Here is a 16,659-nt window from a genome sequence, read left to right as displayed (position 1 = left end):
GGGACTTCTAAAATTCATACGAGTTCTGTGTTCTAATTCTTACTATGTTTTGCTTTTTTAGCCAGAAAACAGACATTGGCTTCCGTGCAGGTGTACATCAAGGTTTGCTGATCCCAACGTATCTTTCAGTACAATAAAGTTTGAATTTCATCGAAACACAAAGTTGGTACATATGCCACAGACCCTGAATGCCTTCAGCAGCATGGGAAAACCAGAATCCTGCATATGCAGCATTTAAGTAGGAAACGAAAACTCATTCGGCAAATATTTATTTGCATTTGATGTGTGATTTCCATAAAGACAGTGACAGGTTTCTGGCAACTTTGCTTAGCTTATCAGACTTTTTAAAAATTCTTAAAAATACAACACAGTTTACTTTCCTCTAGATTTCAGCAAATATTAAATAGTCCAAGGGTTTTTTTCTCTTTATTTCCAGTTTCTCCAGCTATGAAGCATCAGTCCCCAATTCTCCACAGGCTTCAAGTCTAAGTTTTTTTTATGCTTGTTTTAGGAACTAGGTTCATTACTATGTTTTCATAAACTTAATTTATCAAGTAATTCTCTCCTTGTCCTATCCCTCTCCTTAAGATGTTCTGTAAGGTCAGATTTTACCTCATTCTTCTCAATTTTGCCAAACAGCGCATAGATGGTTTCTTACACAAGATCCAGGCAGGACACCTCAAAGTTATAAGAAATGTGTCTGACTCTGCAGACTTTTCCATGTGCTCACACATCCATTTATTTGATGTCAATTTGACTTGTAACTGAAGCCGCTTGTCCTATGTTTCCTAGATCCTTTCAAAACTCTACAAATGGGCTGCATCCTTTACATAGCAAGTTTGACTTCTCAAGTTATACTCCACAATAAGACTGGTCAGAAAAATGACTCTGAGTTTTTGGTCCATGGCTCAAACTAATGGGCTGTACTGTAACATTCAGTCAGGATTCATAAAACTTTAATGTTTAATCTATTTTCTATTTTTATTAAAGTTTGCTTAAGTAAATTTGGTAGCAAAATATGTGTAATGGTAGATACCATAGGTTCTCTTCCACTCTGTCTCCAGATCAGTTAAGCTGAAAATATTCAGGAGTAATAGACTTAATATTGTGGACAGGAGAATAAAAAATGTGTCCAGATATATTCATTAATTCAGAAATAAAATTTAATGATTTTCAACTTTGTTTTTACTAGTACAAACTAGGTTAACAGTCCATACTTCTGAACAATCTTACACATGCCATGTTTTTAACAGGAGCTCAAAGAAAATGTCTGATCAGTTGTAGATGACATTGTATTTTAGCCCAACCCCTACAAAACCACAGTCATGTTTACAAGGTAAAAATTGTACAACAGCTCTGTATACTAAAATATTATCAACAATGCAGTTTCTGAGAATCAAAACATTAGCTGGCAGATTTGCTTTTATGATTTTAATATTTTTTTTCTAGTATGACAATGCCACCAAGTTAAGTTCACCCTTCTTTCACTGTCTTTTCGTTTTCTGTATGCATTTCTAGCTGGCAAATTCATTTTAATGGCTGAAAGTTGGTAATTTAGTCCAAAGAGCAAAGATTCATTTCGATGAGTTATTTGATCATAAAACATGCAGTGGCGAACTTTCAATTCATTAACTATTTCTATCATTCAGTAAAGATTATTATTGTAGTTGGCATAATAATCATGGGAACTTTTTTCCACTTAGTTAAAGCATTTCTTACCATTAGATTGACTATGGTGTCCTAGAGGTCTAGTAACTGCCAAGGGTATGGCAACCACCTCACCAACAAACCAGTCCATACATTAATGGCAGCCTGAACTAAGCTTCAACACAAAACTTAACACACTTCTAGAAAACGTGTCTCAACAGAGCCTCTTACACCTTCCTCACTAGCTAACCAGACATGGGTCATCATTGCTTGGTTTGACTTCTCCTTCCAGCAGCAAATTCATCACAACCTTTGTCAAATAGCTGCATGTTCCTCTTTTTCCCAGTGGGGGAGTGTTGTAAAAGGAAGTCATGTCATCCTACAAAGGAAAACAGTAAGCAAGTGATTTGATTTTTGTTTGTAAAGAGTTGACAGGTAAAATCACTGTCAGCCTAGGGGGAAAAATAAATTCACAGAAAGATTTCCTCGTGGAAAACAGAACCTTCTTGAGGTTTTCTTTCATTTTCCTAAGGCATCTTCTCAGCATATAAAACAAAGACAGACATTTTTAGTATTCTCCTCTTTGCTGATAATTTTTATTTACTTAGGGAACCTTTTTACAGATGAACATAAAATATTAAACAGAGAGCCTGGAAGGGACTATATTAGGTAGTACACACAGCACGAATGTAGCCTGTTACGCATTCCCATCCTCCCCAGAATTTAATTTTACAGCCTTCTGGAATCTATGGCTCCTCTCTGATAAAACACATTTTAACTGCTAACTGTATAAAGGAAATTTATGTCTTCCCAGTTTTCTTTTTAGTCAGAGCTTCACAGCTGAACTGACTAGTAATTAACTAAAAAGTACCACTAATTTCTCGAATAAGTCAGACTTCTCCCTGCCCTCAAGTACTCCATTTTGCACTCTACAAATCTGTTTTGTAAGTTAAATGAGAAGAGATTAGGGATATTTTGAAGAGTTGAGACAATGAAAAATTCTACAAGAAGCTCTTTTCTCTACTTACTTGTTTTTCAACTTCCTTTAGTCGACTCTCGTCTTTTTGAAATTCATGAAATGCTTCTTTCACCAGTTTGTCTAGATCTACTTTGTCCTGAAATTCTAGCTCAGGATTTCTTTCCAGTACAATGGATACAACCATTAGTAACTAGAAGAGACAGATGTTGAAAGCCAATTACATGAACCATAAAAGCAACACAGTCTGGACATGTTTTCGTTCTTTACTCAGATTGATGGAGGACCCTGGAATTCCACAGTGTGTTCTGTACAATGACTGACTAGGATCGTTGCGAATGGAATCCTTCTAATCTTGCACATTAGCAGCGTTAAGTTCTGTTTGGAAACCGCACATTTTTTTCATTGTGTATATCTTTGTAGCTGTACAGAAATGTTTTTAGGTCACTTAAATGAAATAAGAAGGATGATTTTCCCAACCCTGTCTACAGTACATACTGCTCTCTTGGCCCAAAGTGTCTGAACTTTCTGGCTTTTGGGCATTAGTCCTTGTTGGCAAGACACCAAAACCGGTGTCCAGTGGAGCAGAGGCTGCCCGAGAAGAGGTGGTAAGCAACAAAGCCAAAGAAGGCAGGTGAGTTCAGTGGAGACTCTGGATCTAGGCTCACGATCGAATGACTTGGAGCCCAGGACCCCAAAATGAGTATAATTCTGTGACATCATAGTGTTTCTCAGGGGATGGTTATGTTTTAAAAAATACACCTAACTCTGACCACTTTATGGTCTGAGTACTACTTGGTCTGCATATCTTAGTTTAATGCATCATCCTATTGTTTGGCCATCTCATATATTCACCCTAAGTAGTAACCTCCACTTTAGATGACCAACTGTTAGACACAAAGATTGTGTCTGAGTATACAATGCTTGGTAAAGACTTTCCAATGTGATTATGGCTCCTTCTTTGTACGTGGAACAGGAAAAAAGACTTCATCATTCCCAGTTTGGGAGTTTTCCTGACTGTACTTTCTCCAAATGCTTCCAAAACAGAACCTGAAAGATCCAAAGGAAACACTTCCAGAAAAAGTCCAGGTGTCACAATGTGGGAGATCTTCGAGAGGGCTTTAGCCAGGAGAATATGAAGTTCTGCTCTAGTTCTAAAGAAAAATTTCTTCTGCAAATGATCTTCATTTATCAACAAGAAGGACCTCCATGTCCATGGTAGGTCCCAGATGCTGGGCATTAGACAATGAATGGCTAACATCACAAGAAAGGCGTTCACCCTTCCGATAACCCCATCTCTTCCTGACCCCAGGCTGCCTCATCCCCACATGTTATGAAACTGATTGGCTGATACTATCTCTAAATTCTGGCACATCTGAGGTAAGACTGAATCTCACTCAACTCTGACTGGATTTCAGGTGCCAGATCCAGCACTTACTGAGAGCTTCTGCCTCAGTCAGACATATTACCCACCCACAAGAAACACAGGCTGATGGAGACATTCCCAGAGAAAGAGACAAAGTGAAGATGTGCTATATGTTAAATCCATTCATTATGGGAATTCTCTCCATATTTGGTATAATGTTTTAAAATGGCAGAAGAGCACGTGTACACACCATGCACCTGTGTGTGTGTGTATTTTAGCATTTAACTTTATATAAAATGATATAGCACAAAATTACATGTCTTCTCTGTTCACAGAGAGATGTTTGGAAAGATGTCCCTCAAAATATCGACACTGATGATCTATTGCTAGTGGGTGTGGAGAAATTTTTTTTGCTTTCTTTTCTATAATTTTCTGAACTATTAAAACTTTCTATAATAGTCGTGCACTATTTCTGTAAACAGAAAAAAAAAATAAAACAAAACCCTGAAATTAAAGCAAATAGGAAAAGGCCACTACCTCTGTTTTTAGTGGTGTTAATGCACTTGTTGTTGAGGGGTGAGCGTGTGACTGAAAAAGCTGGGCAGTCTTTCCACACTGAAGGGTTTAAGATGTTTGAATTGCTCATGTACCTTGACTTGGGTCAAGGATGGCCATATTGTCTAAGAGGCAACTAGAGGAGATCCGGGTTAGGTAAGGAGTGGAATTCCTGGTCTCTCTTGAGCAGTTTCCTTTATGTTAGTTTTCAGGGAGCAGATAGAAAGCACTTCTCCAGCAATCTGCATTTCTAAATACAAACCTCCACAACAATCTGTCTGTACTTTGGCTGGTCGATATTTCCCAACATGTCTTCAACAAGGAGAGAGAAATTCATCTCATACATGGTCATATCTGACAGGGTTGGTTGCTGAAAAAAATAACTCAATATTAACATGCTGCATTGTTATGCTATGGTTCCCACTTAATAGAGGAATTTCATTTTCTAATCAATAACCTTTTTCAGGTTCTATAAAACCTTAGGGAGCACTTTCTGCTATATGACTGGATTTTATATATGTCAAACTACTGAAGCCAACCAGCTGACTATTGTGATAAATTAAACCTCCTTTTTTCAGTAGTTATCTCCACTATACAAATGTTAAGGGAAAGGGACTAGATTGGAAATCCACTTCAACACACAAAAGGAACAGCGAGAAATTGAGACAACAAACAGAATACATACTGCTTTCAGAATTAACACAAGAAGCTACGCTTGCTGTCAGACATTAGCATGTAAGTCACTTGATATTGAGTTTACATCATTTCTGTGGCAGGTCCTTTCTGAGCTGGCAGCATAAAAATGCATACAAATAAGCAAAAACAACGTTGCATGTAGAAATGGCAAGAAAATACAGAAAAAGAAGCAAAACTGAAAGAACTTATTCTACCCTTTCTATTTCATTTAAAATAAGAATATTGTATAGTCTTCCATTCACTTTTCGCAAACCAAATGAAAGCAGCAAATAAACTCAAATCCAAATGTAAACCCAAATCTGGGCATGGTGGCTAACCGTCAAAGGATTGAAGAGAAGACTCTAAATGTTAGGTCTGTATGATGGAAAGCAGATGGAGTCACCAGACTTATTACCAGAGATGCAGAGATGATGAGTCATATTTATTTGCTTCCACCTCAATGATGATTTACAGTGAACTTAATCGCAGCCTCAGAACAATGTGTATCTACTTACTATTCCAAATGGGACCCAGCAGGAATGTCCCCTTGAAATCAAATGACAGCATATGTGTTCAACCTGGTATAGTAATGCATCAGCTCTATAATTCGATATGGTCCATCTATTGTATTCTATGTTCAATACAATCTAACATTTTATTAATGTTTACGGGTAGTACCTAGTTGGGGGACAGTGAAGTCCAGGGGCTAAACACAGTAATTACAATTCTTTAGATGTCTAGCAATGGGATTAGTAGGGCTACAGAAGGAAAGAAAAACCCTGTCATGGTTTCATACCAATTTCCTTTTAACAGATCTCATTTGAAAAGTCAACCTGGCTACTGTGCAACTATGATAAACCTAGAAAAGAGACATCAAGCTTGCTCTACTTCCCACTCTCTGGAAGACCTCACGGCAGGCAGTATAGCAGAGAAATTAAGACAAAAGGCTTAGAAGTCAAATTACCAGGGATGGGGAGGGGATAGGAGTCACACTCAGGGTCAACTACTTCCTAAGCTAATCAGTTAGCTGTGCCTCAGTTTCCTCATCTATCAAGTGGGAATAATAAAGTACGTACCTCAAATGAGCATTGTGAGGACTACAGGAGCACTTAGACAAGTGCCTGGCACATAAAAATACTTAACATGCATCTGTTGTTATTTTTGTTAGCAAAGAGGATACAAAATATAAGTGGCCTGGGCAGTCAGACAATTAAATGAAAATCTGGTAGCTATTAGCAGGGCCTGGGAAAGCAGCTAACAAAAGGTTGCCATAGTCCGCTGTATGCAGACAGGAGGCCTAGCAGAAGCAGAGCAGGAATAATGGAGGCCTGTTCTCCGCTCACAGGAGACAGTGCTGCCCCATATGATGGTCACAGAGCATCTGGGAGAGGGACGGAGCTCTTATACTGACAACCAAATACAACCACTCGACAGTCTGTGAATAGTATAAAGAATACTTTTAACAGTTCTTATTCATTTTTAAAAATAAGTAATAGATTCACATAGTTCAAACCTGAATGGTTAAAAAAGGTTTTCAGTGAAAAGCCCACTCTGTGCCCTCAAACCACAATTCCCTTCCCCAAGGCAAAGAAAAGAATGCTACCAGTGTCTTGTGGTTCCTTCCAGAAATACTGTGTACATATAAACACAATGAGTGTGGGCATGTATGTTTAAGAATACTATATTTGAATAAGGACCTTCATCAAAAATAATTTGGTTGACGTTTCAACAATTAAAACAAATACGGTACTCCGTTTCCAAAAGGCCTAGTTATTCTTGTTTGTGTATAAGCAGAATGAGTTAGATGTCAGTATTAAGTAAAATAACCAAACCAAAGAAGCAGGCCAGTTTATATAACTTGGGAAACCATCTTAAGGAGGGGGCACTAATTCATTTGGATCAAAGCTAAGTTATATCTTGAGTAAATTAAAGTGATTATCTATGATCTAAAAAGTTATTACAATTTTCACATTCACCGAAATTCACAGTCATTTCCTTACCCACAGCATTACTAAGTCACCTGGCTTCTTGGGTCTGATTTGGTTCTGTCTTTTGAATGTATGTTTTATTGTTTGTGAGGTTCCCCAGCACTGGCCCACTATCACTTGGAATACCAGCATTCATATTAATGCCAACATAAGAAAGCCTAACTTCACTAATAAATAAACAAAAGAAGGACAGCTGCTTGGCAAAAGGTTTGGCCATATGGTTCCTTTAGACACAGAGCTTCCCTGAAACATTTGAAATATAATAATACAAGAAATTTTTGATTAAATACAACTTTTAAGCAAAATATCCATTTGGTAAAGCAAGGCTTTTGTATAGAGAGGCACTAAAATTAAAAAATTAAAGTAACTCAGATTGGGGGAAAAAATTTCCAATCCAGTTGATTAGGTATCTTATTTTCTAGTAGTTCCTCCCTTCAGGGATCTGGATGCCCTTCCTTTAAATACTCTTAGAAAATGGAATAAGCAGAAAGGTTGTTGGCAATGCAGAGGGGGGAAGAATTCCCTATTCCCTTAGGTCCCCTTAAATGACATAAACACAGTGGGGCTGTACCTGTGGCAAATGCTTCCCAGCTACAATGATGCCGTTGGGCGTGCGCTCCAGGATCTGCCATACTCGGTCATAGAAGCCAGCAGGAGTTCTATTCAAAGACCCGTCAATCTGACGCCTGTTTAGCCAACACCTGTAGACCAAAAGAAAATGCCTCAGAGTTGAAAAGCAAGGTTGTCCTCATAGAGGGCAGGGCTTTCAATATAGATTAATTGTTCCAATAAGGTGAGCAATAAAAGCCAAAATCCATCACTGATGCGTATCTACCATGTGTTACAGAGGTTACTAAATATTTCATAGTGAAAACAGAGCTTGCAGGAATGGAGAAAATCCCCAAGATTTTAAAAAATTTAATAGGCAAATGATATTCTCTAGTAAGTTATAAGGTTGCCTACTATGTGATCAAATGACTTCCTAATACGCAAAAAAGCTCCATTTAAAAACACAGAAGCAGCCAATTGTGAAATAACTTCATGTGGTCCTTACATACAATAAAACGTGACCTCATGAAAGCATGGATATTGTGTGGCTCGATCACTCCTATACACTCTCCCAGCAAGATGCTTAATAAACATTTAATGAAGGCCCAAAAAATATTATGTACCTAGTGAAATTATCTTGTTTTAAACTTTATACTTTAAACCTTAGATTTATTTTTCTATTTAAATATGGCCAAAGTACCAGTGCTAAAAAATCAGCTACATGATTTTACATGTTGTAATAATCATACCATAGGGATAAGTCGAAATTCTAGATCTCTCATTTCCATGGATTAAGTATTACATCTTTAAGATATAATACTTACTCCTTCACACACTGCTAAAGATGCAGAATTTGCATAATTTGGAAAGAATACACAAATGACGTAGTAGTATATTCTTCCAAAAGCTGCAGATAGGAACAAATATACATTTTTTATACTTGGTATTAAAACAAGCACTGAATGAAATGTGCCATCAACCACAAGGTAAGCATGTGACCAACAACATTTCTAGGTAGGAAAATAGTATGCAGAGACAGTATAATGAAAAAGACATTTTTGTTCTGATAAAAGAGGACCAATGAAGTTTTAAAACTGCATAAATGAGTGAGGCATCCTTTTTGGATGCAGGGGTTTTTTTTGGTAGACCTAGTCTTATGTGGCTCGGTTCAGTGCTATGCCAAAGAGAAGCAGCCCAAAGGGGTTTCTTGGTGATGTTTTTACTTTGGATAACGAAGGTGCAAAACTGAATACCCAGTACTCTGCATTTGATTTTTTTCCTATTCCCTTTGTTTGACAATAGAAAAAAAAAGATGTTTTTAGAGTTCTATAAAGTCATGGTTAGTATTATAAGAAGGAGAAGTTTGCTTAAAAGAACAAAGAAAATAGAAATGCGTGAATATTCACAGTAGAGATGAATTATTTTTGAGGACCTCTCTATTTTTTGGCTTTTTATTTTGAAAAATTCTAGATTTAGAAGTCAAAAAAGTAATTCACAAAGTTCCTGTGTACTCAGCTTCTCCTACTTCTGTTATCTAACATAATAACACTCGAAACCAGGAAATGAATGCTGACGCAATACTATTAGATACGGACCTTATTCAAATTATGCCATTTTACCACTAATGTCCTTGTTTTGGTTGTGGGTCCAATCCAGAACCCCGCACTGCATCAGGTTTCCAAGTCCCCGTAGGTAGGCTCTTCCAATCTAGGACAGTTCCTCAATGTTCTTTCATCTCTCATGAATTTAACATTTTAGAAATGTCAGTTATTTTGTAGAATGCACCTCGATTTGGGTTTATCTGATGTTTTCTCATGACTAGACTCATATTATGCATTTTTGGCAAGAACACCCAAAAGCGATTGTGCCTTTTTGGTATATCATATTAGGGAGTACATGGTACGGGTGTGTCTTATCCCTGGGATTCTAACTTTGATCATTTGATTAAGGTAGAGTCTACTGGGTTCCTTCATTATAAAGTTACTATTTTTCCTTTTGCAATTAAAAAGTATCTTGAGTGGAAATACTTTTAAATTATGCAAATTTTTCATTTCTCATCATACTTCCACCCACTAAATTTAGCATCCATGATGGTTCTTGCCGGCAACAATTATTACTATTGTATTTGTCTAATGGTGATTTTCTCTTTCCATCATTCCACCTACATTTATTAATTGGAATTAATAGCGTCTGTTTCCCTACAGATTCAGCAAATGTTTGTCATACTGTCTAACTTTTGCCAGTCTGTCTGATAGATGAGAAATGGTATCCCAACATGTTTTAATTTACATTTCTCTAACTATGAGTTAGTTTAAACATCTTTTTGAATATCTAAGGTCCATTTTTTCATGTTTTAAATGAATTGATTCATCATATTTTCCCCCATTTTTCTCTTGGGTTTTTGGTTCTTTGTCCCTGAGTTTTTAAGAATTCTTGGATATTAGCCCTTTGTAGCCTATGTTTTGTTCCAGTTTCTCAGCTGTCTTCTGAGACTGTCTATTTTCTGCCATGCAAAATGATGTTTTAAATTTTTATATAGTCTTATTAATCTTTTAATACCCCTAGAGTTGAGCCCTAGTTAGAAAGCCTTTCTCATACTGAGGTTAAAGTGGTATGTCTTCTTTTAGCTCTGGTGTGGTTTCATTTTTTACATTTAGAGAGCAAATCTATTTGGAGTTTATTCTGTGTACAGTATAAAGTATGGATTTGACTTTATCTTTTCCTAAATGGCTATCCAGTTGTCCCATCACTATTTATTTAAAAAATAATGTCCATCCTTGACCCAGTGATATGAGATGTCACCTCTATCACACATTAAATTTCCACATGTGCCTAAGGTCCATTTCTGGACTTTACATTCTGTGCAGCTGGAATTTATGTGTTCATGTGCCAGCATCCCAGTTTTTATCATAGAGGCTCTACAGTACATTACACTGTCTGTTAGGGCAAGTCCGTCTTTTATGTTGTTCTGGTTATTCTTGCATCTTTGCTTCTCTATATGAAGTTTAGTATTAACTTGTCTACCTCCATAAACAGCTTGTTGGAATTTTTTTGGAATTGCCTTACATTTATAACTGTTATCTTTATAATGTTGAGTGTTCCTCTTTAAGAACAAACATGTCTTCCCATTTGCTCAGATCTACTTCTGTAGAAGACTTCTTTTCTAGGTATATAACTATACCAGCTTAGAAAATATCAGGCACACAAATAGTGCTAATAAATGCTTGCCTAAATAATTATATTAAAACTCTTTCTGTAATACAATATTCTTCAATTCGATGCATTCCACAAGTATTTGTTTTGCTCTTTTTCTAAGCTTAGCACAAGTTAAGTCTATGAAATGGTTTAGCCCTGAGTAAGTTTATAGTCTACTCAGGGAGACAAGAGTCACAGGAACTTACTCAAATAATGTTACCAAACTCATACCTTTATGCCAAAATGTTGGTAGGAGATGGTAAATGCTACAAAGATTCAGAAAGGGAACTGACCAATGAGGTATAAAGCTTTACATTCTGTACAAAATAATAAAAATTAAGAAACACTGATAAACTATACCTGAAAACAGTATAAAATTAAAATCAACACAAAATCACAAGTGAAGACAGACATTTTGATTGGTATCTTCGTGTACACTGTCTATCGTAGGGAGACCTCTGATACCCTGCTGCATTGTATTTCTTATTACTAGCTTATTAATTTCATTTATATGTCAAAGTATGATTGTTACTATAAATCCAGAGTGTTCTTAGGTAACAATGGGTGCTCATTACCCTCCATTCTGTTGAGGCTGGAGAATATCCAACAGAAGCTGTTTGACTTCACTAGGTGACAGCTGATACAAGTCTCTGGCCGGCTTGTCTCCGCCACGGATCTGTAATTCATACTCCATAGCATGGATGATCCACCTGGAACAAAACAGGAGAAGCACGGATCAATAACTCTTGAAATAAAATCACCCTGAGCTTCGCAGCAATGCCCTTAACAGCACTGACCCATTGAAAGGGGAATGAAGAAAAAGCCATTTGAATTTTCTGAACCGTTGATATAATTACTTCCATCAAGATAATATGACATGATCAGATTCTTAAAAAAGAGGCCTGCTCTTGCACATGCAGTTAGGCAGTAAACACGAAAACAGGTAAGGACTTAGGTTCTTCCTAAATGAGCTTCTACCACTTTGGTACGAAAGTATACTGCATACAATAGCTGCTACACTATTATTTTCATAATCCTAGATATATGCAAAAACCAAGTAGGATAAAAACAATTCCTTGGAATTGGAAACGGACTGACATATGCTATTACATAAATGTTCCTTTCCCAGACGGACAAGCACTTACACCTATTTCCTCTACTTTGCAGTCATTCCTCTGTGACTGGAGGGGACAGAGAAGTATCGGCCTTGGAGATACAAGGACACAGTTAGTTATAACTCAATCATATGAGAATATTAGAGAATGTACTTGAACCAATAGATTCAGAAGAATTTCTTTTACAGATATTTAAATGCTGTTCATGTACCTATTCTTAAAGAATCTATTTTTTTAATAGATAAATGCTGTTCATAAAATAATTACTTTTATTGCAGAAGAAGCTTTAATGTAATTACTTAGGCAACTGGAGTACTACTTGTGTGCCTTGTGTTTTCCAAGGTAAAATAATTAATTATTTTATATGTAAATTATTTCACTTCTTAATTTAAGAAGTTTTTAGTAAGTATTCTTACACTTTCATCACATTTCTTTCATTTACTGTATTCTGAAGAAAGAAGTCAGATAAACTAGTTATGCAAACCAAAGAAAACCATGGAAATAATACTGTGCCTTAGGGGACCAGAACTCTACACACCATTAGGAAGAGCTAGAGAATTAGTTTTACACAGCAGATTCCCAAGCTTTATCCTTAAATCCTTCGGTGAACACTGAATAACAAACAGAGACAGTGCAGCTCAGCAACTAGAAAGAGTGTGCCCTCATTCACCCATGCAACTTTGTCTCCGAAGGGAAGCTGTGTAGCCAACCCACTGGGAGAAACATCTAGTTACAGCAGTGAAGATTTGAAGTGCCTAAGTTACTGCACTCAAAGATGTCATTATCTTTGTCCTGATACACTTGGAAAGACAACCCACAAGGCTATTGCAGGGACAGAGGATGAAAAAGTTGGGTGGAAATAATCAAAAGATTAAAGTCCTTCTTTCTGCCAAGGCTATTTTGCAAAACAACACCGATGCACCCTCACGGGATACGCTTAATGTCTCTCAGAGGAAAAGAATAAGAAAAGCGTGAAGCCTTCCCAGTTGAGCCCAGGTGACACGAGCCTGGCATATGCCCCTGCCTGCTGCGCCAGCCCACAGGCCACAAGGCAAATGTCCCTGTTCTATGACTGCTCCAATCTCACTGCCATCTGCTGAGGCAACTCTCAGTTGTTTTTTTCTATCCTCTCCCGTATTCTTTGTTGTCATTTCTGGAAGTTAGGAATTTAACTAGTCTACCAGTTAATTGCACTGAGATGCATGAGATATACAAGGACAGAACATAAAAATTTAAAAAATATATATATTAATATTACTACTATTACTGTTGATAGTATATAATAAATATTTAATAGTTGCTCACTGGTAAGAACAATAAAGATGACAAAGCATTTGCAAACAACAAAATAAACAAAACAACGGAATATGTGACTGAGTTAAGATTTACCATTTTTATTTCTCCAATCAGTTGAAAAGAAAAGCTGGATTAAAAGTATGCTATTGTCAAAGACTAGAATTTCTTTACTTCTTTATCCTCATTATTATGAACTGTATTTAGTCAAAATGTTATATCAGCCTAAAAGCCACAAGGATATAGTTACTTTGGATGCTTTGATGTTAAAGTTGCTTATGAAATTAGCTGTTAAAATAACATTTCAGTTATAATAAACTGCTCCATGGACCTCTCTTTAAATAGAAAACGATGCTTTTAATTTTACAGGTTATAATTGTCCTCTATTATTTTCTTTAACATTTAACATTTACATTTGAGGCAACTTAGTATAAAAGAAAGAACACCAAATTAAAAATCTAAAGACCTGCCTTTTGGTCTCAACAAGTCAATGGCATGAAAAGAAAGTAGGGGTTGGGGGTCCTATTCTGGGTTAAAAGTGATTGAAGAGACATAATAACAAATGGCACGTGTGGGCCTTGTTTGGGATCCTAACTTTTCTTTGAAGTTATTTTGGGGACAACCACAGAAATCTGAATAAGAACTGGGTATTAGGTGATATTAAGGAATGACTGCTAATTTTGTTGGGTGTGATAATGGTATTGTGATTACTGAGAAAATGTCATTTTTAAGACATATATACTTATTAAAATATTGAGAAGTAAAAGCAAAAATGTCTGGAATTTGCTTTATAATCTAAAACCAAAAAAAAAAAAAAAGATGAAGCAAATATGGCAAATGTAAATCACTAATGATGGCCTATACCCGTTTAAATAATGGGCACATGGGTGTTTACCAAATTATTCTATTATTAAACATTTAAATTTTTTTAATGATGAAAAGCAAAAACAACAAAGATAGGCTTAAATATCAATTCTGTCACTTACCAACTGTGTCCCACTGGCAAATTATTTTTCAAATGGGAAATTACTCTTACTTGTCCAGCTCATTTTATGGAATTATTTTGAGGAACAAATAAGACAGTGTAGGTTAAAAAGCTTTTGAAATTATAGAGTCATAAAAAATGTTAGGAAACTCCTTTTATTTGACCTCTGAGACTCAGGTTGGAGAAAGGTAATACAATGTTTACACTGAAGTCTTGGAGTTACTTAAGCAAGGGCCATATCCACTTAACTTCAGGAGGTGTCCCTTCTAAAATAAGTAACTTTAAAATTTTAAAAACACTAACTTTCTAAAGTCCTCCAAAATTTGAGTTATTAAAACTGAACATTATTTATCACATTTACCTTTTAAAATCTTTAGTACTATAAACAAAGATAGTTGGAGATCTAAAATTTCCCCTCAGGTTTTTTTCTTCTGTTCACAAAATCTCAGCAGTTCTGTGAGCCAAATTATAGAAAACATTGTCCTCAACAGTCACCAAAGAAAGAAGGTGACTGTTTTTCATTCATTCTAGCACAAATGAATATAACTTATCTGCCAAATTATTTTTTTAATAATTTTTTATTATGTTATGTTAGTCACCATACAGTACATCCTTAGTTTTTGATTATTAAAATACATTTATTCATTCAAAATTACTGGCCAAACTAATCTTTTTAGCTCAGAATTCTTCAAAGGACTAAAAAAACAGCAAAAGTCTTAGACATAAACTACTATACAGCAGTCAGAGACAGAGAATGTAAATTACCAAGTGAGAAACACAGCTAAAAAATTCAAAGACGTTTAATCCATTTTTAGAACGTCTAATACAAAAGGGCATTAATTCCTTTGCATGAGAATATCTCACTTCTTACCCTCATTCCCGCTGACGAAGTCATCAAATCTGATTTGACAATTCCAATGTAAAAGCAGTTAATGCAAAATGGGGAAAGAAAAAGCAAGCAAGCAAATGTGGAAGGTCAAAAGAATGAAGGTTATCCTTGGACCACATCCGTATAGATTCAGTCTGTCTAAAGAACCAGGGACATGCTCTACTTGCCAATAAGCAAATGAGAAAGTGCCAGATACACATGGCTGACCAGATCAACCTTCATGTGTATCAAGGTTTGACTTGAGGACAATGAATTCCTCAGCACTGCTGGAAAAGTATGAAAAGGTGGACTAGTATTGCTATATAGACCTAGGGATAACCTTATCCTTCTAAACACTATTGTTGTGAGGTTAGTAAGCATATTGTATACATACTGGTATTTTTCTTCCCAACATGCCGCAATCAAAGAGTGAAATATACAGTAAAGTACATGGAAATCTGACATCATTGGTAAACCAGGACAGCTGACATTTTCTGAAAACATGCCTCTGATTCATAGCAAGAAACAACTTTAAAAATAATCATTTTGAGCCAATTTGAAGATACTAAGAAGTGCTTGCCAAGTTTGCTGTTAAACAAGTGAATGTATAACTCTCTGCAAGCATTTACTAAGCCATAGAAGAAGAGATGGGAAAATTGTGCAGGAAGGGACTTTTTTGCTTGATTCATATTAATACCAAGAGGGTGACAATTTGATAAGGCAAACTGAGCTTCCTGTCTGGTAACTGGAGAACAATGACTCACTCACTCTATCCCTGAAATAATCAGAATAGAGGTAGGAGAGCTCCATCATCTCAGATCCTCACCTCATAGCAAATGTCAAAAACAAAGACCTTTGAATGAGCAGCAAGCCATGCCAATGAACTCAGACCTCTAATTATCTCCTCTTGACTGCACAAGCAATGTTACAGTCTGGTACCTATGACATCAACGGCCTTCTCTAAGCATCATATGTGTGATCCCCAGACCCAGTTGTGGGCATCAGAAGACAAGACATGTCTGAAGCATAATTGCTTACAGAGGATGTCCTGGTAGTATGAAAAGCAGAGATGAAAAAGGCTTGATAACATATATCCTCAGGGGTTATCGCCCACTAAAGCCTGACTGACAGACCTAGAGCAGAAAGCAGTTGATTGGAGGTCTTTACAGTAATGGGCCTGTCAGGAACTTGATCTATTTCAACATGAAAGCTGGAGCACAAATCAATAATGAGACAGCAAATCAAATCATTATCAGACTAGAATACCATTCCCGTGAGCAGGTTAATTTTGTTCACAGGAGTGCCTGATAGCTAATGTTGAGAGACTGCACTGGCAGAATTAACCTTGGAAAAAAGAGAAAAGAAACATGGTAGCGTTGATTTAAAGCAACTGAGGCAGTGGGTGATGTAAATAAATAAATTTAAAAAACCCAAAAACCTCAAAGAG

General features: G+C 36.4%; 1 protein-coding gene across 2 annotated transcripts in view; it reads right to left on the bottom strand.

The window, feature by feature from the left end:
• Nucleotides 1-1,149: 1,149 nt before the first annotated feature.
• Nucleotides 1,150-16,659, bottom strand: part of PHKB (phosphorylase kinase regulatory subunit beta) — a 212,907-nt gene continuing 197,397 nt past the window's right edge. For both annotated transcript variants that reach the window (XM_008702663.2, XM_008702662.2), the window contains 5 exons: nucleotides 11,527-11,661; nucleotides 7,779-7,908; nucleotides 4,807-4,914; nucleotides 2,676-2,816; nucleotides 1,150-2,026 (listed from right to left, as the gene is read on the bottom strand). In XM_008702663.2, the coding sequence (XP_008700885.1) occupies nucleotides 1,889-2,026; nucleotides 2,676-2,816; nucleotides 4,807-4,914; nucleotides 7,779-7,908; nucleotides 11,527-11,661 (652 nt within the window). In that variant the 3' untranslated portion in view covers nucleotides 1,150-1,888. The remainder of the gene's footprint in view (nucleotides 2,027-2,675; nucleotides 2,817-4,806; nucleotides 4,915-7,778; nucleotides 7,909-11,526; nucleotides 11,662-16,659) is intronic.

Source organism: Ursus maritimus, unplaced genomic scaffold (assembly GCF_017311325.1).
Source record: "Ursus maritimus isolate PB19 unplaced genomic scaffold, ASM1731132v1 scaffold_19, whole genome shotgun sequence".
In the NCBI taxonomy this organism is placed as follows: Eukaryota; Metazoa; Chordata; class Mammalia; order Carnivora; family Ursidae; genus Ursus; species Ursus maritimus.
The sequence above is the reverse complement of the archived record's forward strand: the minus strand, read 5'-3'. Positions and strand labels throughout refer to the sequence as shown.